The 17,543-nt window shown below is 37.1% G+C and overlaps 1 protein-coding gene across 1 annotated transcript in view; it reads left to right on the top strand.

Moving 5' to 3' along the window:
- The first annotated feature begins 214 nt into the window (after positions 1-214).
- fbxl7 (F-box and leucine-rich repeat protein 7) overlaps positions 215-17,543 on the top strand; it is a 29,291-nt gene continuing 11,962 nt past the window's right edge. The window contains exons 1-2 of the mRNA XM_079877613.1: positions 215-648; positions 3,543-3,632. Coding sequence (XP_079733739.1) covers positions 612-648; positions 3,543-3,632 — 127 coding nt within the window. The 5' untranslated portion in view covers positions 215-611. The remainder of the gene's footprint in view (positions 649-3,542; positions 3,633-17,543) is intronic.

Here is a 17,543-nt window from a genome sequence, read left to right as displayed (position 1 = left end):
TATATATATATATATATATATATATATATATATATATATATATATATATATATATATATATATATATACATACATACATACATACATACATACATATATAGGCCTAAACTTCTCTTGTCTAGCTACTATTTATAGTTCGAAGTGAAATCGAAAAAAAAATACTGTTACTGTACAGGAAGGGAGGATATTAGGTCAAAGTGAGTCGCGCTCGCTCGCTTGCATGGAGTGAACTCATGGTTACAGATTCTGCACGAGCGTATGCGTGCTCCTGACGCAACAAGTATCTGGTTTCCAGTCTCTCCTTTGGATGACTACGCGCTGTCTGGAGACGAAGAGCTTTTAACATGAAGAAAATGCACAGCCAACATTGTATCTGAAGTAATACAGTTTTTAAACTGTCGTTTGTGGAGCTGCGCTAAGTTTCAACCGATTGCATAATAGTGGCTCTGACTTTTACCGTTATTTCTACTCTTCTAGTTGCATTACAGGACCGAACTGTATTTGAAAGCAGTCTTTGGCGGATTTGCATGACATCTTTTCTTTAGCCGTACGTGTTTTACGCATATGGATACTTTTCCGGAGCGCAGACGGTAGATTATGCATTCCGCAGGATGGGTGCGAACAATGGGAAACAGAGCGGGAGTGAAGGTGAGTGCCAGAATCAAACTCTAACAGACAGCCACAATGCTCATTTTCCACTGTTAAATCTCGGTGTACAGCAGCCATAGTTGTGTCAACGTCACTATTCCCCATTATTCTTTGTGGGCAACAGTAGCCTTGCAGCAATCATCTAATTTTCTGTCATAGCATGAGCTTTTGATACATTTGAAAGGTCTTTCTGATGTTTCTGGCGTTTGTCCAAAATAAATATGCATATTACATGCATGTATGTATATAGTTATAATTCTCCCATGTCTCTATGAACTGCATTTTGCTAGGCTGAATATTGGATTCATACATGAGAATTATGCCTATTTAAAAATATATATAATTAATGTGACATTGTTAACTGTTTCATAACACGTAATTGTTTTTTAGTATTTCAGAATTTTGGTATTCAGACTTCAACAAATCTTCCTATAAAAATATAATACGTATTTATTTTTCTTCCAACTTGCTTTATATGTCTGCTTAAATGTAAACGCACATTAAAGGACTGCCATTCTCCTCTGTTTACCTTTTGTCACTGAGGCACACACAACAATTGTTGCTGGTCTAAAAAAAAAAACCCTGGTGCCTGAAGCAGCTTCATGAGAACTTAAGAGGTTTGTGTTTGTACCTAATAAGAAATGAGTTTGTGCCAGCATCAGAGTGCACAATTCAAGCCGACTGTTTTTAGACTTAAGTAACCATTAACGGAGGGTGTGTGTACTTTAATAAGCTGGGAATCATGGCCTAACACATTCTATCATCTTAGATTGTGGGCTAATCTCATTTCTCCAAACATAGAGGTATACAACTGTGATTAGAGGCCAGGGCAGAGACTCTCCATTGAAATGTGAATGCTGAAGGTTGCCACTGATCATGTCATAATAACCATAAGCATTCCTGCCAGAGATTTTGCTCTTAAAGAGTGAGTTCTTGGCAGTGTGAGAGACTTGTGGGTTTTTAAAGAACAGCAGATTTCTCTGGAAGGTCAAGGTTTGGCCCTCAAGACTGGCATGCATTGAGAAAACCTAGAACTTCCCACATGCAGCTCTCCAATTTGCATATTTCACATATCACATCTTTTGATGTAGAGGTCCTTTCAAAGTTGATGTTGTCTACTGATTAGATCAGTTATTACTGATTAGATCAGTTATTTCTACTTAGGACCTCCCTTGATGTCATTAAACATAGTATTTCCATTCTAATGCACTAAAACTGCAGTTTGTAAGCCAAAGTGGCATTTAAGTGGCTTAAATGCATTAAAATACTTGCTAATGTTTATTCTAGTGTCATTTATGAGATGTTTTTACTGAGTACCAGTCTTCTTTTCCCATTATTTGTTCTACAAACAGTACACAATGAGCCTTTAGTACATCATGGATGCATTAAAGCAAATGTTTGTTCATGTTTAATTTGACGACTATATGAACTATGTAAGACCATATTTTCTTCCTCAAGCTAAAATCAGGATGTCCTGGATCTATTCCAGTGCATTTTTTTAATCCAAATAAGTCATCCTAAGGAAACCATCCAAATTATAGTGAATTATGTTCTCTCCATTATCATTAAAGGTGCTTGCTTCTTTTTGTCATTTTCATGTGAAATGTATGGTTGACTGTCTATGGCAGTAGCTTTGTAGAATTCCATCAATGTAACGTTTAAGTCAATTAATCTCATCAGCAGTGAAGCACATTCTTCAGAGACAATGAACAATAAACAATGCTTGTGATGCGATCAGACGTTGAATTCAAGGTTAGTGTCTGAGCAGATTCCACTTGGGTTCACTGATTTCACTGATCATTAAAAAAAAAAAAAAAAAAAAAAACCTGGCCTGAAATGTCTTTAGTGATATCACTGGGAGACTATTTAGTGAAAAACAGGTTTGTTTACAGAGCAAAACACATTTTTTTTGCTCAGCATGTGGAAGCTCCATCAGTCAGACCATTTAGGGTAAAATAAAAGCTTATGTGAACTCTAGTTGTGTTTGCTCTCTCATCGAGCCTGTAAACATGCCTCATATGTGACCTGATGCTCTGAAGTGCCATTGACACAAACAGGAGTGTTTAGGAAACATTCACACCAGGGCATGTTGTTTTAGGTTTACTGTTATCCAAAAAACAGAAATGCATTTGTTCCTCTGGTTATCGGGTGCATTGATTCAAAATAAATCGCAAATCATCACAACTAACCAAAATGCAAATTGTAAGAAACACGGGGTTTAGGTTTGCTATTGTGTATCGACTCTTTCCTAATTTGGAATGAACTTTTCAGAGACTTGTAAAACAAAAGGCTTTTCATTTAGTGTTCCAAAGAACTTCTTGCTCACCATAAAAAAGTCGTTTTGGCTTGTTTTTCATAGTTTTCTAGTAACTTTGATCATCTTTATTTAATATTTAGTGTTTTTTATGTGATGAACTCAAATGAATGGCACTTCAGCTTGTTTTTGTTTGGGCACGTCTTTCTGAAATGTAATTTGTAAAAGAGCTTCAACTTTCAGGGTTTTTTTTCGTGTCCCTGCCATTGGGGAGAATCTGTGGGAGGCATGGTTTGTTATTCTAAGTTTGTGATGGACAGAAAAAGAATGCCTGGCATTTATCGTACGATTTGGTGAATTCTGTTGCATTCATCTCTTTTAAACTTTTTTAAAAACTTTTATTTGTATATTCTCGACATATAAAATATGTTTTGATTGACTTTTTTTGTATTGTGTGTATAGCATCATGTACAGATGTGTAAGTGTGCTGAATATATGATGCAGTTTTGATGATTTCATGTCTCTTTGTATTTTTTATCTTGCTATGGCTTCTGCTTTTTAAGGCTAATATGTGTATTCTCAATTTGTGTTGTTACCATGGGTGTCCTGATGTGTCCTGGGGTGTTCTTTGTGATTTTAGGGAAAGGCAGTTCCAGTATTTCCTCCGACCTGAGTTCAAGTACGGATCAGACATCAACCAAAGCTCCAAAGAATGCAGCTACCAGTGAAGGTAGGCATATGGTCCTCATTAACCATCACTAGCTAGCCTTTTGTTTTTTTTCTTGTTTTGTTCCTTTGGACTTGTTGATTATTTTGGTGGAACTTTTTTTCTAAAGCTATAAAAACTTGCCATCACAAACACTGCAGAGAACAGGGTTTCAGTTTCATCCTTTTTCTCTTTTTTCATAATCTAGCCTCCAAATCTGGTCCAAATCCATAGTGTTATTTAGAGTGTGCCTTGAAGGAAGAAAATCCGACTGGAAGTGTTTGGGTGAACTGTGTGAATGTGGATGAAAATAAAATGACAAATTCTGGGGAAATTGTGAAGCTGGCTTTAGAAAGCTTTCTCAAGGTGACTAATTAGAAAATATGCCATATTTGTTTATTTAGTCTGGGTGTGGTTATTTAAAACACAGATTTTGCTCTAATAAACCATACCAAGAATAAATGAATGAGAATTCAAACAAACACTTAAAGACCCCATGAAGTCAAAATGTGTGTGTTATGGCTTTTAGTTATATGTTTGAGGTCATATGTACACTACCGTTAAAAAGTTTAAAGTCAGAAATTAATACTTTTATTCAGAAAGGATGCATTAAATTAATCAAAAGTGTCAGTAAAGATATTTGTCACAAATGACTTAAGTTTTAAAATCAATGCTGTTCTTTTTAACTTTCTATTAATTAAAGAACTTATTATTAATGATTTCTGAAGGATCATGTGACACTGAAGACTGGAGTAATGATGCTGAAAATTCAGCTTTGCCATCACAGGAATAAATTACAGTTTAAAATATATTAAATTGGAAAACAGTTATTTTAAATTGAAAATTTGAATTGAATATAATTGAAATCATATTATAGATTTTATAATAATATATAATTCATATATTTTTATTAAAAATGCAGTCTTGGTGAGCATAAGAGATTTCTTTTTTAAAAACAATAAAAGTCCTATAACCCCAAACTTTTTAAAGGTAGTGTATGCTTTTTAAAGTTAAATTAACCATTATCAAAAATAAACAATTCAAATTTACAGTCTCTCTCATTTAGGATGAACCAGAGTTATTGATGACTCATCCTGCACTGCGCAGATTATTGTCCAATCAGATGTGAATTCCTCCCCCTAGTACCTCCTGCAAACAACTAACAAGTAGCAAATCAACTTCATAAACAATAGCCAGAAATAGAAGTTTCCTGTCCAAAACTTCCTGTTTCTATAGGAAATAATACATCAACACGGAAAAGAAGCATACAAGTGATTTCATTGGGTCTATAAATCTAAAGGTAAATAAAATAATGTGAGAAAGAACAGGCAGTAATCTGCTTTTCTCAATGTTTGTAGCTGTAAAATGTGCTGTGTGTGGACTTGGGGGGAACATGAAGTAGATATGAAGGGGGTGGATAGCATGTGCGGTGTGGAGGGTTGTTCTCCAGTGAGCTAGGGCATCCTCAGAGCCAACCTGTGGTGTGTGTGTGTGGTTGCGGCCTGCAGTATATCCAGCCCTCAGTGAGAGCAGATCTCGTCTCTTCTCAGCTTGTCCACAGTAATGTCAGAGCGGTTCTTCCAATGACTGCCTCTGCGGCTTTGATTTACACCAACTCCGCCTTAAACACGGCAAATGGGAAGATGTTGTAGCCACTGCTCAGTATAGACTATCTAAGCCATTGTCTCTCTTTTTGCCTACAGTTTGGTCTTGCAACCAGCAGAGGTGTTAAAGGGATAGTTCACCCAAAAAATTTAAATTACTCGTGTATGACTCTGCAGAACACAAAAGAAAATATTCTATTTTTGTCCATATAATTAAAGTCAATGTGCTCCAAAAACAGCATTGTATTCAGTTGAATTTAATTGTATGGACAAAAAGACAGAGACATTTTTCAAAATATCTTCTTTTGTGTTTGGAATGAATTTGGGGTGAGAAAATGATGACAGAATTTTAATTTTTGAGTGTGAACTATCCCTTTAAAAGTACTTATTTGTGTTTATAAGCTTAGTTAATGTTACTCACATCATTGGTTGAGCCAGAACTTGACATTTTGAATCACTCAGGGCAATATTAAACTTGGAGAGGAAAAAGTATTTTTGCATCAGAAAAATTACACACTTCACCTTCAAATGTCATATTGAATGTGACATATATACAGCTTATAGGAACATTTAGAGTAAAATGACCAAACCAAACCAAATTAGCAAACTCTCAATTTATTCAAAGCTTGAAACTAAACCCACATGAATTGTGGGTGGTCATTTAGTCTCCACATGCTTGCATTTTACAAGGGCAGTTTTTGAAATGTATTGTGGACAAACTTGGGAGTACTTTTTTAGATTAGCACTGAGTGCTAGCGAGGCATTTTTGTGTCCTGAGTTATTTCATTTTAATTTGCATGTGTGGCTCCTCATTGTTTGCCACTCCTGGGATGGAAAAGCTCAGCCACTCATTTGCTCCATAGTGAGTCATCTAGCCTTACGGTGTATCAAACAGAGCACTAAACTTGCCACTGTTAGAAGTCAGTCACTGGGCCGTTTGACTGAGGAGAAGTGGGCAGAGCTGCTTCGGAGCTGTCAGATAGCATTGTTCTGAGAGACGGCCCTTTCCTACCAGCACTTCCTCACTGATAACCCCACATGAGTTTGAGCCGTGCTGCTTGCGCTGTGGTGTGTTTTTATTGCAGAGTAAAAGCATATGTCAGCTTGCTTTGTATTTTCATTTAAGAAAAGCTTTCTGAAGCTATTTATATGGGATATTTGGCATCAGAACCCCTTACAGTGGTCTTTAGCTGTTGTTTATGCCTCCTGCTCTGATCCACTGAACATTCCAAGTGATTAAATGTGTTACAGAGAGCAGTTCAATTTTACACTTTTAAAGATCAGTTACTTTGACTGGAATGTAGCACTTGACCCGTATCAATTCGACCCTGAGGAACTTTTGAACTCCATAATGTGTTGCATAATGCTATTAGATACTAGGTTGCATAATAATGGTCAGTAATGAAAACAACAACAATCATATTATTATTACTAATATTAGAAAGCTAATTGAAAGGAAGAGATCCCTCCCTTCAGAGCATCTCCAAAGCCACACCTCCTCCAAAACACAGCAGAGTCTGCAAAGAGACGAGACGAGAGACGGCGTTAAACTACCTCTTGTCTCAAAGCACATAACATTACAATAATAATGAGCGTAAACAACTTACAGAGCTCTAGTTGCTCTAGATTGCTAATATACCACCTGACTGCTTTTTTCAGCGTTGATAGTGTTGATCCTGAGACCTCCACAGAAGATATATGTACATGTTTTAAAGGGGTCCTATCATGCTTTTTCACTATTTCAACTTTAGCTGTTGTGTAATGTTGCTGTTTGAGCATAAAAAAGATCTGCACGGTTACAAATCTCAAAGCCCACTCCAAAGGGAGATATTTTATTTAACTAATATATATTTTATTTAATTCCCTATCCAAGAACTACAACGAACGTCTAGTTTGGACTACACCGCGTTTTGTCCGGGCTTTATGAAGTCACAATGTTACTCATTTAAATAATCCCTGCTAACGGAATACGCAAAACAGCGGATGAGGCCTCGTGGAATTGCTGCGATGTGAAAGAGATGCTGTTTTTTTCCACCCCTTGTCCAACTCATTTGTTTGACCTTCCTAAGGCTGACAAACCTAGAGTGGTTAAAATTGATTTTATACACTGTTCCTGCACATTAGAACCCCAACGTTTATCTGTGTGCTGCACATTTTTACGGAGAACAGCTTCCAGAACCTAGGAGAGTACAATGCAGGCTGCGCATAAAAGCTTCTTCTGAAATGGAGCAGTTCCCACTTTGTCGGGACAATCTGTTGTTTGTGGATCACAACTTGTAAGTGTGTCTTATTATTTGTAGTTGTGTTTTCTATTAACAGTTCCAATTATACGTTTTATAGTTGCTATGATGTAAACAAAGAGCAAAGCTGTTTGCCTCCGCTCACCTGCTAACTAACATTACAGTGTTAATTTAGTGTTTACTGTAGCTTTTGTAAGCTCTCGCTTTTGTAAGGCTGTGATTTTCCGACAAATATCATGATTAAATGGTTTATAATTATATAATTATATTATAATAACCACTCTGAAGCGTCCTGTGAAATCCATGCTTGCAAAGTCCATGCGTGAAATGCATTCTTCTGGACGATCCTTTTGTTTGTTAACATTCTTAAGTCTGAATCAGGCTTTAATTTGTTTGAAATTGACGCCATCCTTAATATTTACATATGAACAGATGAAACTCGTGGTTATGGTAAGGGGCGGGACATTTCCCGAACACGCGCTAAGCGGTGCCAATCTGAGCCAGCTAACCAATCACAGCACATATCGTATTTCGGAAGGAGGGGCTTCATCAAAATCGTGCTGTGCTATCGAAATGTGCTGTAATAATATAAAATATCTGAAAAATAATGTTTTTTGAACAATCAGACATGAAAGCATATTCTAGCACACCCCAAAAACAAAATCAAGACTTTGTAAAAAGGCATAATACGACCCCTTTAATATTTAGACCACTTCTATTATTGATTACTATCAGGATGTGTAGAGAGATTTTTTTTTTTTTTAAATGTATTGCCAACCCTAGCTTTAAATTGATCAAAAGTGAAAAGTCAGTACACACTTTTACATTGTTACAAAAAGTCCTATTTCAAATAAATGCTGTTCCAGAATCCCAAAAAATCCACAAAAATATTAGGCAGAGGCTATCTACACTAAGTGAACAACATCGCAGTATTGTGTAAGTGTAAACAGTTGTTAGATGCTATACTTTGTGCAAATAGTGTCAGATACTATTTCAGCCGTAGTTTATTGTAGTACATTATAAACAATATGCAATAATAACAACATAACATATTTATCAAAATAATTAAATGGATGCCGCCTTATTGGGGCAGTAAAGCCTTCCCTACACCTACCCGATAAACACATTATTCCTACTATTAAATACCTGTTAGATACTTTATTGATGAGCATAACGGATCTTTTTTTAAAAAAACGTTAAAAAAATCGTACCGACCCCAAACTTTTGAACAGTAGTGTATACTATCAAAGTAACATGCTTTAAACCTCTGATCAGTACTCTACCATGTTACTAGCACAATAATTTAATTGTATGTAATAAATTAAGTTGTACATGATAAGTTGCCAAAAATGCACCAATATGTAGTAATTTGTGGACTGATAACATCTTTTGTTGAAGGTGTGCTTTCTTATTTTTAAGTTGATAGCCAGGCCAAGCAAGAGCATGGCCAAAAGCTGGATTGATTTTATCAGATGTAATTAGCCTAGCAGGCTTTGCTAGTCCTGCTGGAAGTAATCATTAGCCCCTTGCTAGCTACATCTTTAAGAAACATATGTTCTCTGTTTTAATCCCTGAGCTGTAAACTATGACTCTTAAAGATGACCCAAGGAGCTTTTCACGAGCCTGCACGCTTCTTAGTATACTTGGATGATACACATGATTTTGGCTAAGACCATGCTGATTTATCAGAAGAAGTTTGTTTTAAATTATATGTCAAGGTTATTCCAAAACAGGGCATGCTCAGCTGTTTTTAATTAAATGAGCTGATGGGAACGTAGTTCTCTTACATCTGAATTTTTCACCGTAGAGTTCCCTTATTTTTTACAGTTTGTTAACTTATTAGCAATGACAGATGTTATACATCACATCGAATATCTTTCATTCCCCAGTTCAAACCTTGAAATTGGTGTTTGAAACAGTCAGCCAGGTCTATGATTTCCATCCTGTCGATACTTTTCTCCCTAGACATTACACATAGGCTCTTACTAAGCTCAAAATAGTTTTGAATTCCTCTATGAAAGACTGTGAAAGTAAAAACGTACGTCAGGCCAGTGGAATTCACTCTCCTTGACTATGGGATTGAAGGGAGTGCAGACTGACTCCCCTAAGGAGGAGTAGTCTTCATTAGATTAGAAAATTGTTCTATACAATGTTGGGAAATGGTCAGTGGTAGACATTTTATTAGCTTCATATTCATATATCAGTCAGCATATGTAAACAAATGAAGTAACACTTTGTGCTGTGGTTGAATAATGCCCTACTGAGTGCATATCAGGTCCATCACACTGTTTTAAGGCAAAGTTTCTCAAGTTTCTCAGCATTTATATCCATATATATCATATCCATGTACAAATAGAATTTTTAATGATACAGTTAATTGCATACTTTACTAATGAAATGTTCTTTTCTAGTTTTCTGCTCTTTGTTTTAAATCGTGCCACTGATCTGTTGAGACAGTTGTACCGTCGCATGGCATATATGGTCGTACCACATGTTTGTGATTATTGCTGTTGCGGTTGCCACCAGGATGACGTGGCACATGGGCCACAAATATCGCAGCCCGTTTGTTATGTAGCTCTAGGTGGTAGCATATAGACTACCTGATACATGAAAGGGATGGTCACAGTAACGAACACGTGGTGTTTAATCACACGTGGTAACAACTATTAAGGCTCTCTTGCACCCTAAAGTGCCTTTCTTGCTAACAGTGATCTGATATAGAGGGGTTTAAGTGTGGTTCCTCTTAGTCTTCTTTTCATGCAGAAATCTGATCTCAGCGTCTGAAGCGTGCTGGAGAGAGAGGCGTCCGGGTTGAGTTGAAGTTCACGGTGAGAGATATGTTTCCATGCTGTAGAGGTGTCTCGGGGTCACACACACACACCCTCATTCTTTATTTTTATTTTATTTTATTTTATTTATTTCATCTGTCTCTTTAATGTGGTTGCTTATATTGGTACACAATGACTGATACTGCAGATAATATCTTTCTATTTCATGAGGGACTGTTGATGCTAATATAAATATGAGGAGTTTGTTTTTCAATGTTTACATTAGATGTTTCAGTAAAACTTTCCTGATTTAGCTAGATCAAGTGTGCATTTAAATAAAAAAAGTGGATTTGTGGGAGTTCATGGATAGAGCAAGATTCTAGTTAAGAGGTCAAAAGGTCTCTTTTTGCTAACTTTATAAATATATTGCTTTAAAAATATTTAAGTGATCTGATATCTAATGAGTCGGCTTACAAATTGAAGGTTATTAGAGAATAAATTAGCATTCCTTTATTTAAGAAAAAGGCTTTACACTTTAATTTTCAAATAAGCGGAAAGTTTTAAGGCTATTAGAGTGAGGCATAAAACGGGTATAAAGTGACATGTCTTGTTTCTGCATTCCTTGCCAGGCAGCTTTATTGCTTTGTAGTTGGGCTTTATGTCAAAATCTGCACCCTGCTGAGAATGAATTTTGTGAAAAGCCTGCAGAATAGTACACTATAGATACACTAGATAGATTACAGTGTGAGTGAAACAAATGTGACTAGTTAAACAAATATTAATGCATACAATGGAAATATCAGGGAATTTTATTTCCAGGTGAAAGCAATCTATATGAAATGATTTTTAAAATCCTTATCCACTCTTCATGAATGACTACAAAGGTTATGGAAAATACATAAATTCATTGGCCAAAAGAAGTGGGAACACTGAAAATGGATTATTGCATCTTTTTTCCTGAGCTGAGCATGATAGGTGGGTGCGACTGTCAGATCAAGCGGATCTTTCATTACAGACATGAAAAATAATAATCAGACATCTGAGGTAGCCTGTGGCCAACAGTTTCACACAGCTGTTGCTTGGTCAGTTCAGGTCCCGCTTTGCTTTTGATTTCCTGTCTTTGCTCTAGACTAGAGGTACTGAGTGCCTGATTTGAACCGAGTAGAGCATTTCAGCTTGCACCTCTTCTGTGAGACTCCAATTCAAGTTCAAGTTTTATTATCTGAGCTCTGGACGGCCTGGTCTGGACTAATTTTCTTTGGCATGACACGGAGTGGGTGTTGGAGAAAAGTCGTTGGTAAGGAGGTATGCGGTGCAACACGATAGGATTTGTGAGGTTCCACCCGGAAGATGGCCTTCATAAGTGTGTGCTGAATAATACGCCTCATTTAGACTTTGAGCGCTGGTGGGAAAGAGATGTAACAGTCTTTAGAACTCATCTGCGGCTCTTCCAAGAGAAGGCCAGTCAGATTTACGAGTCCAGAGCTGGATTAATGGCGTGGATAAAACAAGATCTGAGAGAGATGTTGCTTAGCTGCTTATATATCTTCACGTTTTTGTGACTTCATTATCCTGCTAAATCCATTGTGTGTTATGAACTTGGGAAAAAAACGGTGTAAAAACTCTGAAAGGCCACATTATTTTGGCGCCGTCACACAAATCATTACAGTGCGACCTGCATTAAAGAGGTCCTTTTAAAGGGTATGTTTTTTTTACTTTTTCAACTTTTGTTAGTGTATAATGTTGCTGTTTGAGCATAAAAAAATATGCAAGGATCCACTCCAAAGGGAGATGTTCACTTTAACACAAAACACTTTTAAAGAACTACAACAAACAGCTCATTGGAATTACAACGCATTTCTTCCGGATCTTGTGAAGTCACAATGTGACTAATTTAAATGGCTTGTTGCCATGTCAAAGAGATACTGTTTTTTCCACCCCAATTCCAAAAACCCTTCGTTTGGCCTTCCTATGGCCGATGAACTTAGAAAACAGTGGTTGAAATGTATTATACTACAGGGCTGTTGAATGCTTGATTCTGATTGGTTGACGAACGTTCTAAGGTGTGCAATTATTTTCATGGAAACGCACAGCTAAAGTAGTTCCAGGTAGTACTGATTCTTGACGGCATTACAGTTCCATATTACTTCGCCAGATGATTTCAGTTATTTCAAACATCCTTACAGCCTACAGAACCAAAACCCACAACGACACTAACCCGGGCAAACATATAGTAAACAATAGGATACTAATGTTAAGTGTTTAAGTTAAGTTTTTTGCCACAAAATTACGTTTTATTACGTAGCTCAAACACACTTAAACACACACACATACAGCACGGACACACTGTCGCATGTTGTTAGCGCTGCTCTGACGATTTTATCAGTAAAATAGTTTAGCAACTTAAAGCTACACTGTGTAGGATTTTCTCCCATCTAGCGGTGAAATTGTTTATGACTACCAACTGAATATTACTTTAGCCCCTCCCATTCCGAGGGCGTTTTAACTCCTACGATGGCCGTTTTATTTTAAATCTGTCGCCAGTCGCGAGTAATCTCCCCCTCGCATTCGTCACGGTGCCACTGAGTGTAAAAACGCGAAAGACGAAGCTTGAATTTCCAGGTATGTCCCTCTTTGGCTAATGTATTTTCAAGATGGAGGCGTAACATGGCTGCCGCCATTCGAGCGACTCGCTCGTATGTATTCTAAATGGCAGATTCTACACTTACGAGAATACTTGATTAGTTGGTAGAAGTAATTACACATTAATGAGCACATATCATTTTGAAAGAACAAAGTGTTTTTTACTAAGAATCAACTTAAAAAATTACATAGTGTAGCTTTAAAAGTTACATGATGTTTCTCACTAGCGAGGTGCAGATAAACGTGGTTTCGCTATTAGTAAACAATGGTGCTGAATGGTGAGAGACTGTCCTGTAAAATCCGTGCTTGCAAACGTTCTGCACAATCCTCTTGTTCATAAACATTCTCATGGACTCGATCGAGCTCCAATTGGTATGGCAATATTGTATGGTATGGTATCGCTCTAAGCGGTTCGCCAATCAGAACACACTGGGCCAGCTAACCAATCAGAGCATATTTCATATTTCGTAAGGAAGGGCTTCATCGAAACCAGAACTAAAAGGGCGTTGGGAAGAGCAGCAATAATGTAAAATATGTCGAAAAATAGTGTGTTTTTTGAACAATCAAGCATGAAACCCTATTCTAGTACACCCCCAAAACAAAATCAAGACTTTGAAAAAGGGTATAATAAGAGCCCTTTAAAGGATAGATCTGTTTCATCAATATGCCCTTAAATTATTCTGAAAATAATTTGAATGCAGATTTGCATGTATTCTTAAAGGAGAAGTTCACTTTTAAAATGAAAATTCTGTCATCATATACTCACCCTCATGTTGTTTCAAACCTGTATGAATTTCTTTCTTATGCTGAACAGAAAGGAAGATATTTAGAAGAATATCAGTAACCAGACAGTTTTTGGGTCCCAATGACTTCCATAGTATATTTTTTTCCTACTATGGAAGTCATTGGGACTCAAAAACTGTCTGGTTACTGATAAAGATAAAGGGATAAAGCTAGAGAAATATTGATTGCTTTTTTATTTCAAAAATTAATTTATTCCTATTTTTCAGCATCATTACTCCAGTCTTCAGTGTCACATGATACTTCAGTAATCATTATAATATGATGATTTGGTGCTGGGTATATTAATGATTTAAGATTTGTGTGCTGGGTATATTATTGCTTATTAGAGTATTCTGCCATTGAAGTCTGACTCTGTAGCCTTTGTGCAGTGAAGCTCACTAGTTTTAAATTAGAGCCAATATCTAAGACAATAGTTATATTTTAAAAGGACAATAAAAAAAAATATTTCTCCATTTGGCACTTTTCCAGTACAAGTAACAGTCATGTTGAAAGCTGCTCAGCAGCAAAGGGAAGTGATTTGTTTTTCAAGGGAAATGTCCCGCAGGTGCCTGTCTTACAACCTTTCCCAACACAAGGTTTGCCTTTTTAACAAAACAATATGGATGGATTCGGACTGCTGTTCCGTTTTAACCTCTAGTCTGGATGTTTCAGGTGAAAGAGTTTCCCTGAGTGTCATGACAAACCTCTGTGACCATGAGCAGAAAACAGGTTGGGAGAGTTAAGAGGGACCTGCAGCAGGAGAGCCGGGCCTGATTTATCCCTGGACTTGGGTTTTAGGTTGTAGGTATATTTTCTTTGTTTGCCTGTTTTGAGTGCTGCTGAAGAGATTCAGCAGTAGAAGTTTAAGAGAAGAAATTCATTTGATGTCCAAAGACACTTGGCAGAGCACTGCATTTAAAGATTCCCATACTCAACCACACTGTTTTTCTTTCCACAGAGCTTAAGTTTTTGCAAGTCTGTGAGAGGTTTGGTAATGGCACTGCTGCAGGTTTTCAAAGCTTCAGTCATTCTCCTACTGCTATTTTCCTCCATACAGTGCATTAATAATACAAAGGCAGGGATGTGCACATTGCATTTCTGAATTCTAGATCCATAATATCTTGAAAACCAAAGTGCCATTGACTTATAACTAATAGGCATGTTCACATGTTAAAATTCAGGCTGATATGATATGCAAGAAGACCTCATGCCAAGCCTAAAATCAGTTAAGAACGTGTTGGAAGATTCTGGGCCAGCTACTTTAAACTCTTGTAAGCTCTTCAAAAGTCTTGAGCTTTCATGCCAAATGACAGGATGATTACAGCGACCGCAGTGCACCCCTGATTAGTGAGATGTAGTTATGTGAGGGCAGAGTGGAGAGGAGAGGAGAGGAGAGGGATGCTTCTCTTATGTGGAGAAAGAGTAAACAAGACCCCTGCTGGACCAGTTGATGGTGTGGTGCTTTAGTGTGGCATTTATGTAGATACTCAGTCTGCCATCTTTTTACTTCAAAACCACCATTATGGAGGAAGGTGTGGTAGTTTGACTAATGTGCCCTAAAAAAGTCTATCATCTTTTTAATAAGCTTATAAAGGCTTGTGAAATTGTCATTTCCAGTAAAAATGGAAGAAAGGAGTATCATCGACATTTGTCATTCTGTGTCCCTGGCGTGTATGTTTGTGGAGAGCACAATGTCTCCTCTTGGAGTACAGAGACCTTTGTCTCTCACGGTTGTTTCCTATAATGGGGAACAGTAGGGAGAACAGGAAGTCAGTAGGCAGTTATTTCCATTGTGCCCCAACTACCCTGGTGAGGTCATTGCTTCCTTTTAGGAGGCCAGGAGCTGCTTTATAAGAAGCTTACTCGCCAGTATGAATGTGAAATAATATCGGAATAATTTTATATGGACTTTTTGGTTGGTTGGGGAATAAAAATGTGAACAAAATAAATTTAGTTATGAATAAAAATGTGATTCTAATATTTGACAATTATTGCCATTGACCATTTAAAAAGCATGGGTTAGCAACTCTGGCCCTCGAGATCCATTTTCCTGCAGAGTTTAGCTCTGACCCTAATCAAACACACCTGAACAAACTAATCAAGTCTTCAGGGTTACTAGAAAGCTAAATGCAGATGAGTTTGATCAAGGTTGGAGCTAAACTAAAATAGAACTTGAGGGCCAGAGTTGCCCAACCCTGATTGGCCAGGGATAGTCCACCCAAAAATGAAAATTCTGTCGTCATTTTACTCACCCTCATGCCGTCCAAAACCTCTATGATTTTCTTTCATTTGTGGAACACAAAATAAGATACTTTGAAAAGTGTCTCAGTTTTTTTATGTCCATGCAATGAAAGTCAATGGGGTCTGATTTTTTTTCATTTTGGGTGAAACTATCCCTTTAGGAAGAGTTAATCAATAGAATTAAAGGATCAATTCACCCAAAAATGAAAGTCCTATACTCATTTATTTTGTTCCAAACCTGCTTGACATTCTGTCTTCTGTGGAGCACAAATGGATTTTGTGACCATTGACTTCCATTGTATGCTTAGACATTTTCTCAAAATACATTTTGTTTTTTTTATGTTACACAGATTCAAAAAGTCATACAGGTTTGGAATGACATGAAGTTGAGTAAATTATGACAGTTAACTATCCCTTTAATTCTATACAAAGAGCAATTTTTTGATGTCCCTTTCCATTCACATATATGGAATAATGGAAGACAGATAATAATATTTCATCCAGACTATGAAAGAGGACAGGAACTCTGTAGAACTACTCCAGTCTTTTTCTGGATTAACAGTATGTTTCGATTTAGCCTTGAAATGTACGGCTCAGTCTGCAGATTAGCTATTTCAGGTTTTGGAGATTAGACCAGCTAATAAGAATCTGTGAATAATGAGCTTTGAGGCCAAATGCTTTGGCTGCTTTACATGTATAAGGCGGAGGGATCATTCACGTCCAGCTCTGACAGCCACTATGAGATTTGGTTGCATAGTGGGCCATCCAATCAAAATTCAGCATGACTAGTTTCTAATATTTTAGTTAATCTTTTAATCCACTGCCATAAAACCCCCATTTAAAGATGTATTTGTGTAGAAACTTCATTTCTGTGATCTTATGAAACAAAAAATGAATTGTCTTCATTCGCTTTGCTGTGCACACAGTTTCTTGTATTTAATTTTCTATGCACGTCATCTGCTAATGTAGAAATTTGTGTGCAGGCAGAGTGTACATGTGGTTAATTTGTGTAAGGGGGCCCAGGCCAGGACGAGGGTGATCAGGCTTCAGAATGTTTCTCCAGATCCTCTCTGCTTTATGCATCACCAGCCTGGCTTTCCAAACTGAGGAGGGGAGAGAATGAGAACAGGGCAGACTGGTTAGGAACATGAAATGCCTTTCCTTCTGCTCCTTTACTGTGGCAAAGCCCTGGTTTGAACACCAGATGTTTGAATATTTCCTTTATGATGTTTTTGATTAAATAGGATGAATCCTGCGCCCATAAGGAGGAATATTTCTAGAACAATATTTATGGTGACACGGTTACTTCACTTCCTTTTAATATGATAATTAGAGAGTGAAAACATCAAAGAGACGCAATGGTTTGACTTCTCCGTATACTGTTATGAATAAATGCGCGGAATAAAATAAACAAACAAAGTGCAAATTGTATGCTTATGCCGGAACTGAACGTGTTTTTCTGCACCTATTGCTTTGATACCTGATACTGCTTAAGATGGTGAACTTTTGAACAACTTTTGAACAGTGCAAATAATTTAGCCCCCCAGTTTGTTCCACCATTTCCACCATGCATTTTTTTTTAATATGCAGGATAATGCAGAACACATATGAATTGCTAATTAATATACAAGTTAATGTCAGAATAAAGTGGGATAA

The sequence above is a fragment of the Squalius cephalus genome (genome assembly GCF_949319135.1).
Source record: "Squalius cephalus genome assembly, chromosome: 7".
Classification (NCBI taxonomy): Eukaryota; Metazoa; Chordata; class Actinopteri; order Cypriniformes; family Leuciscidae; genus Squalius; species Squalius cephalus.
Note: the sequence above shows the minus strand (reverse complement) of the source record. Positions and strands in the feature narration are given on the sequence as shown.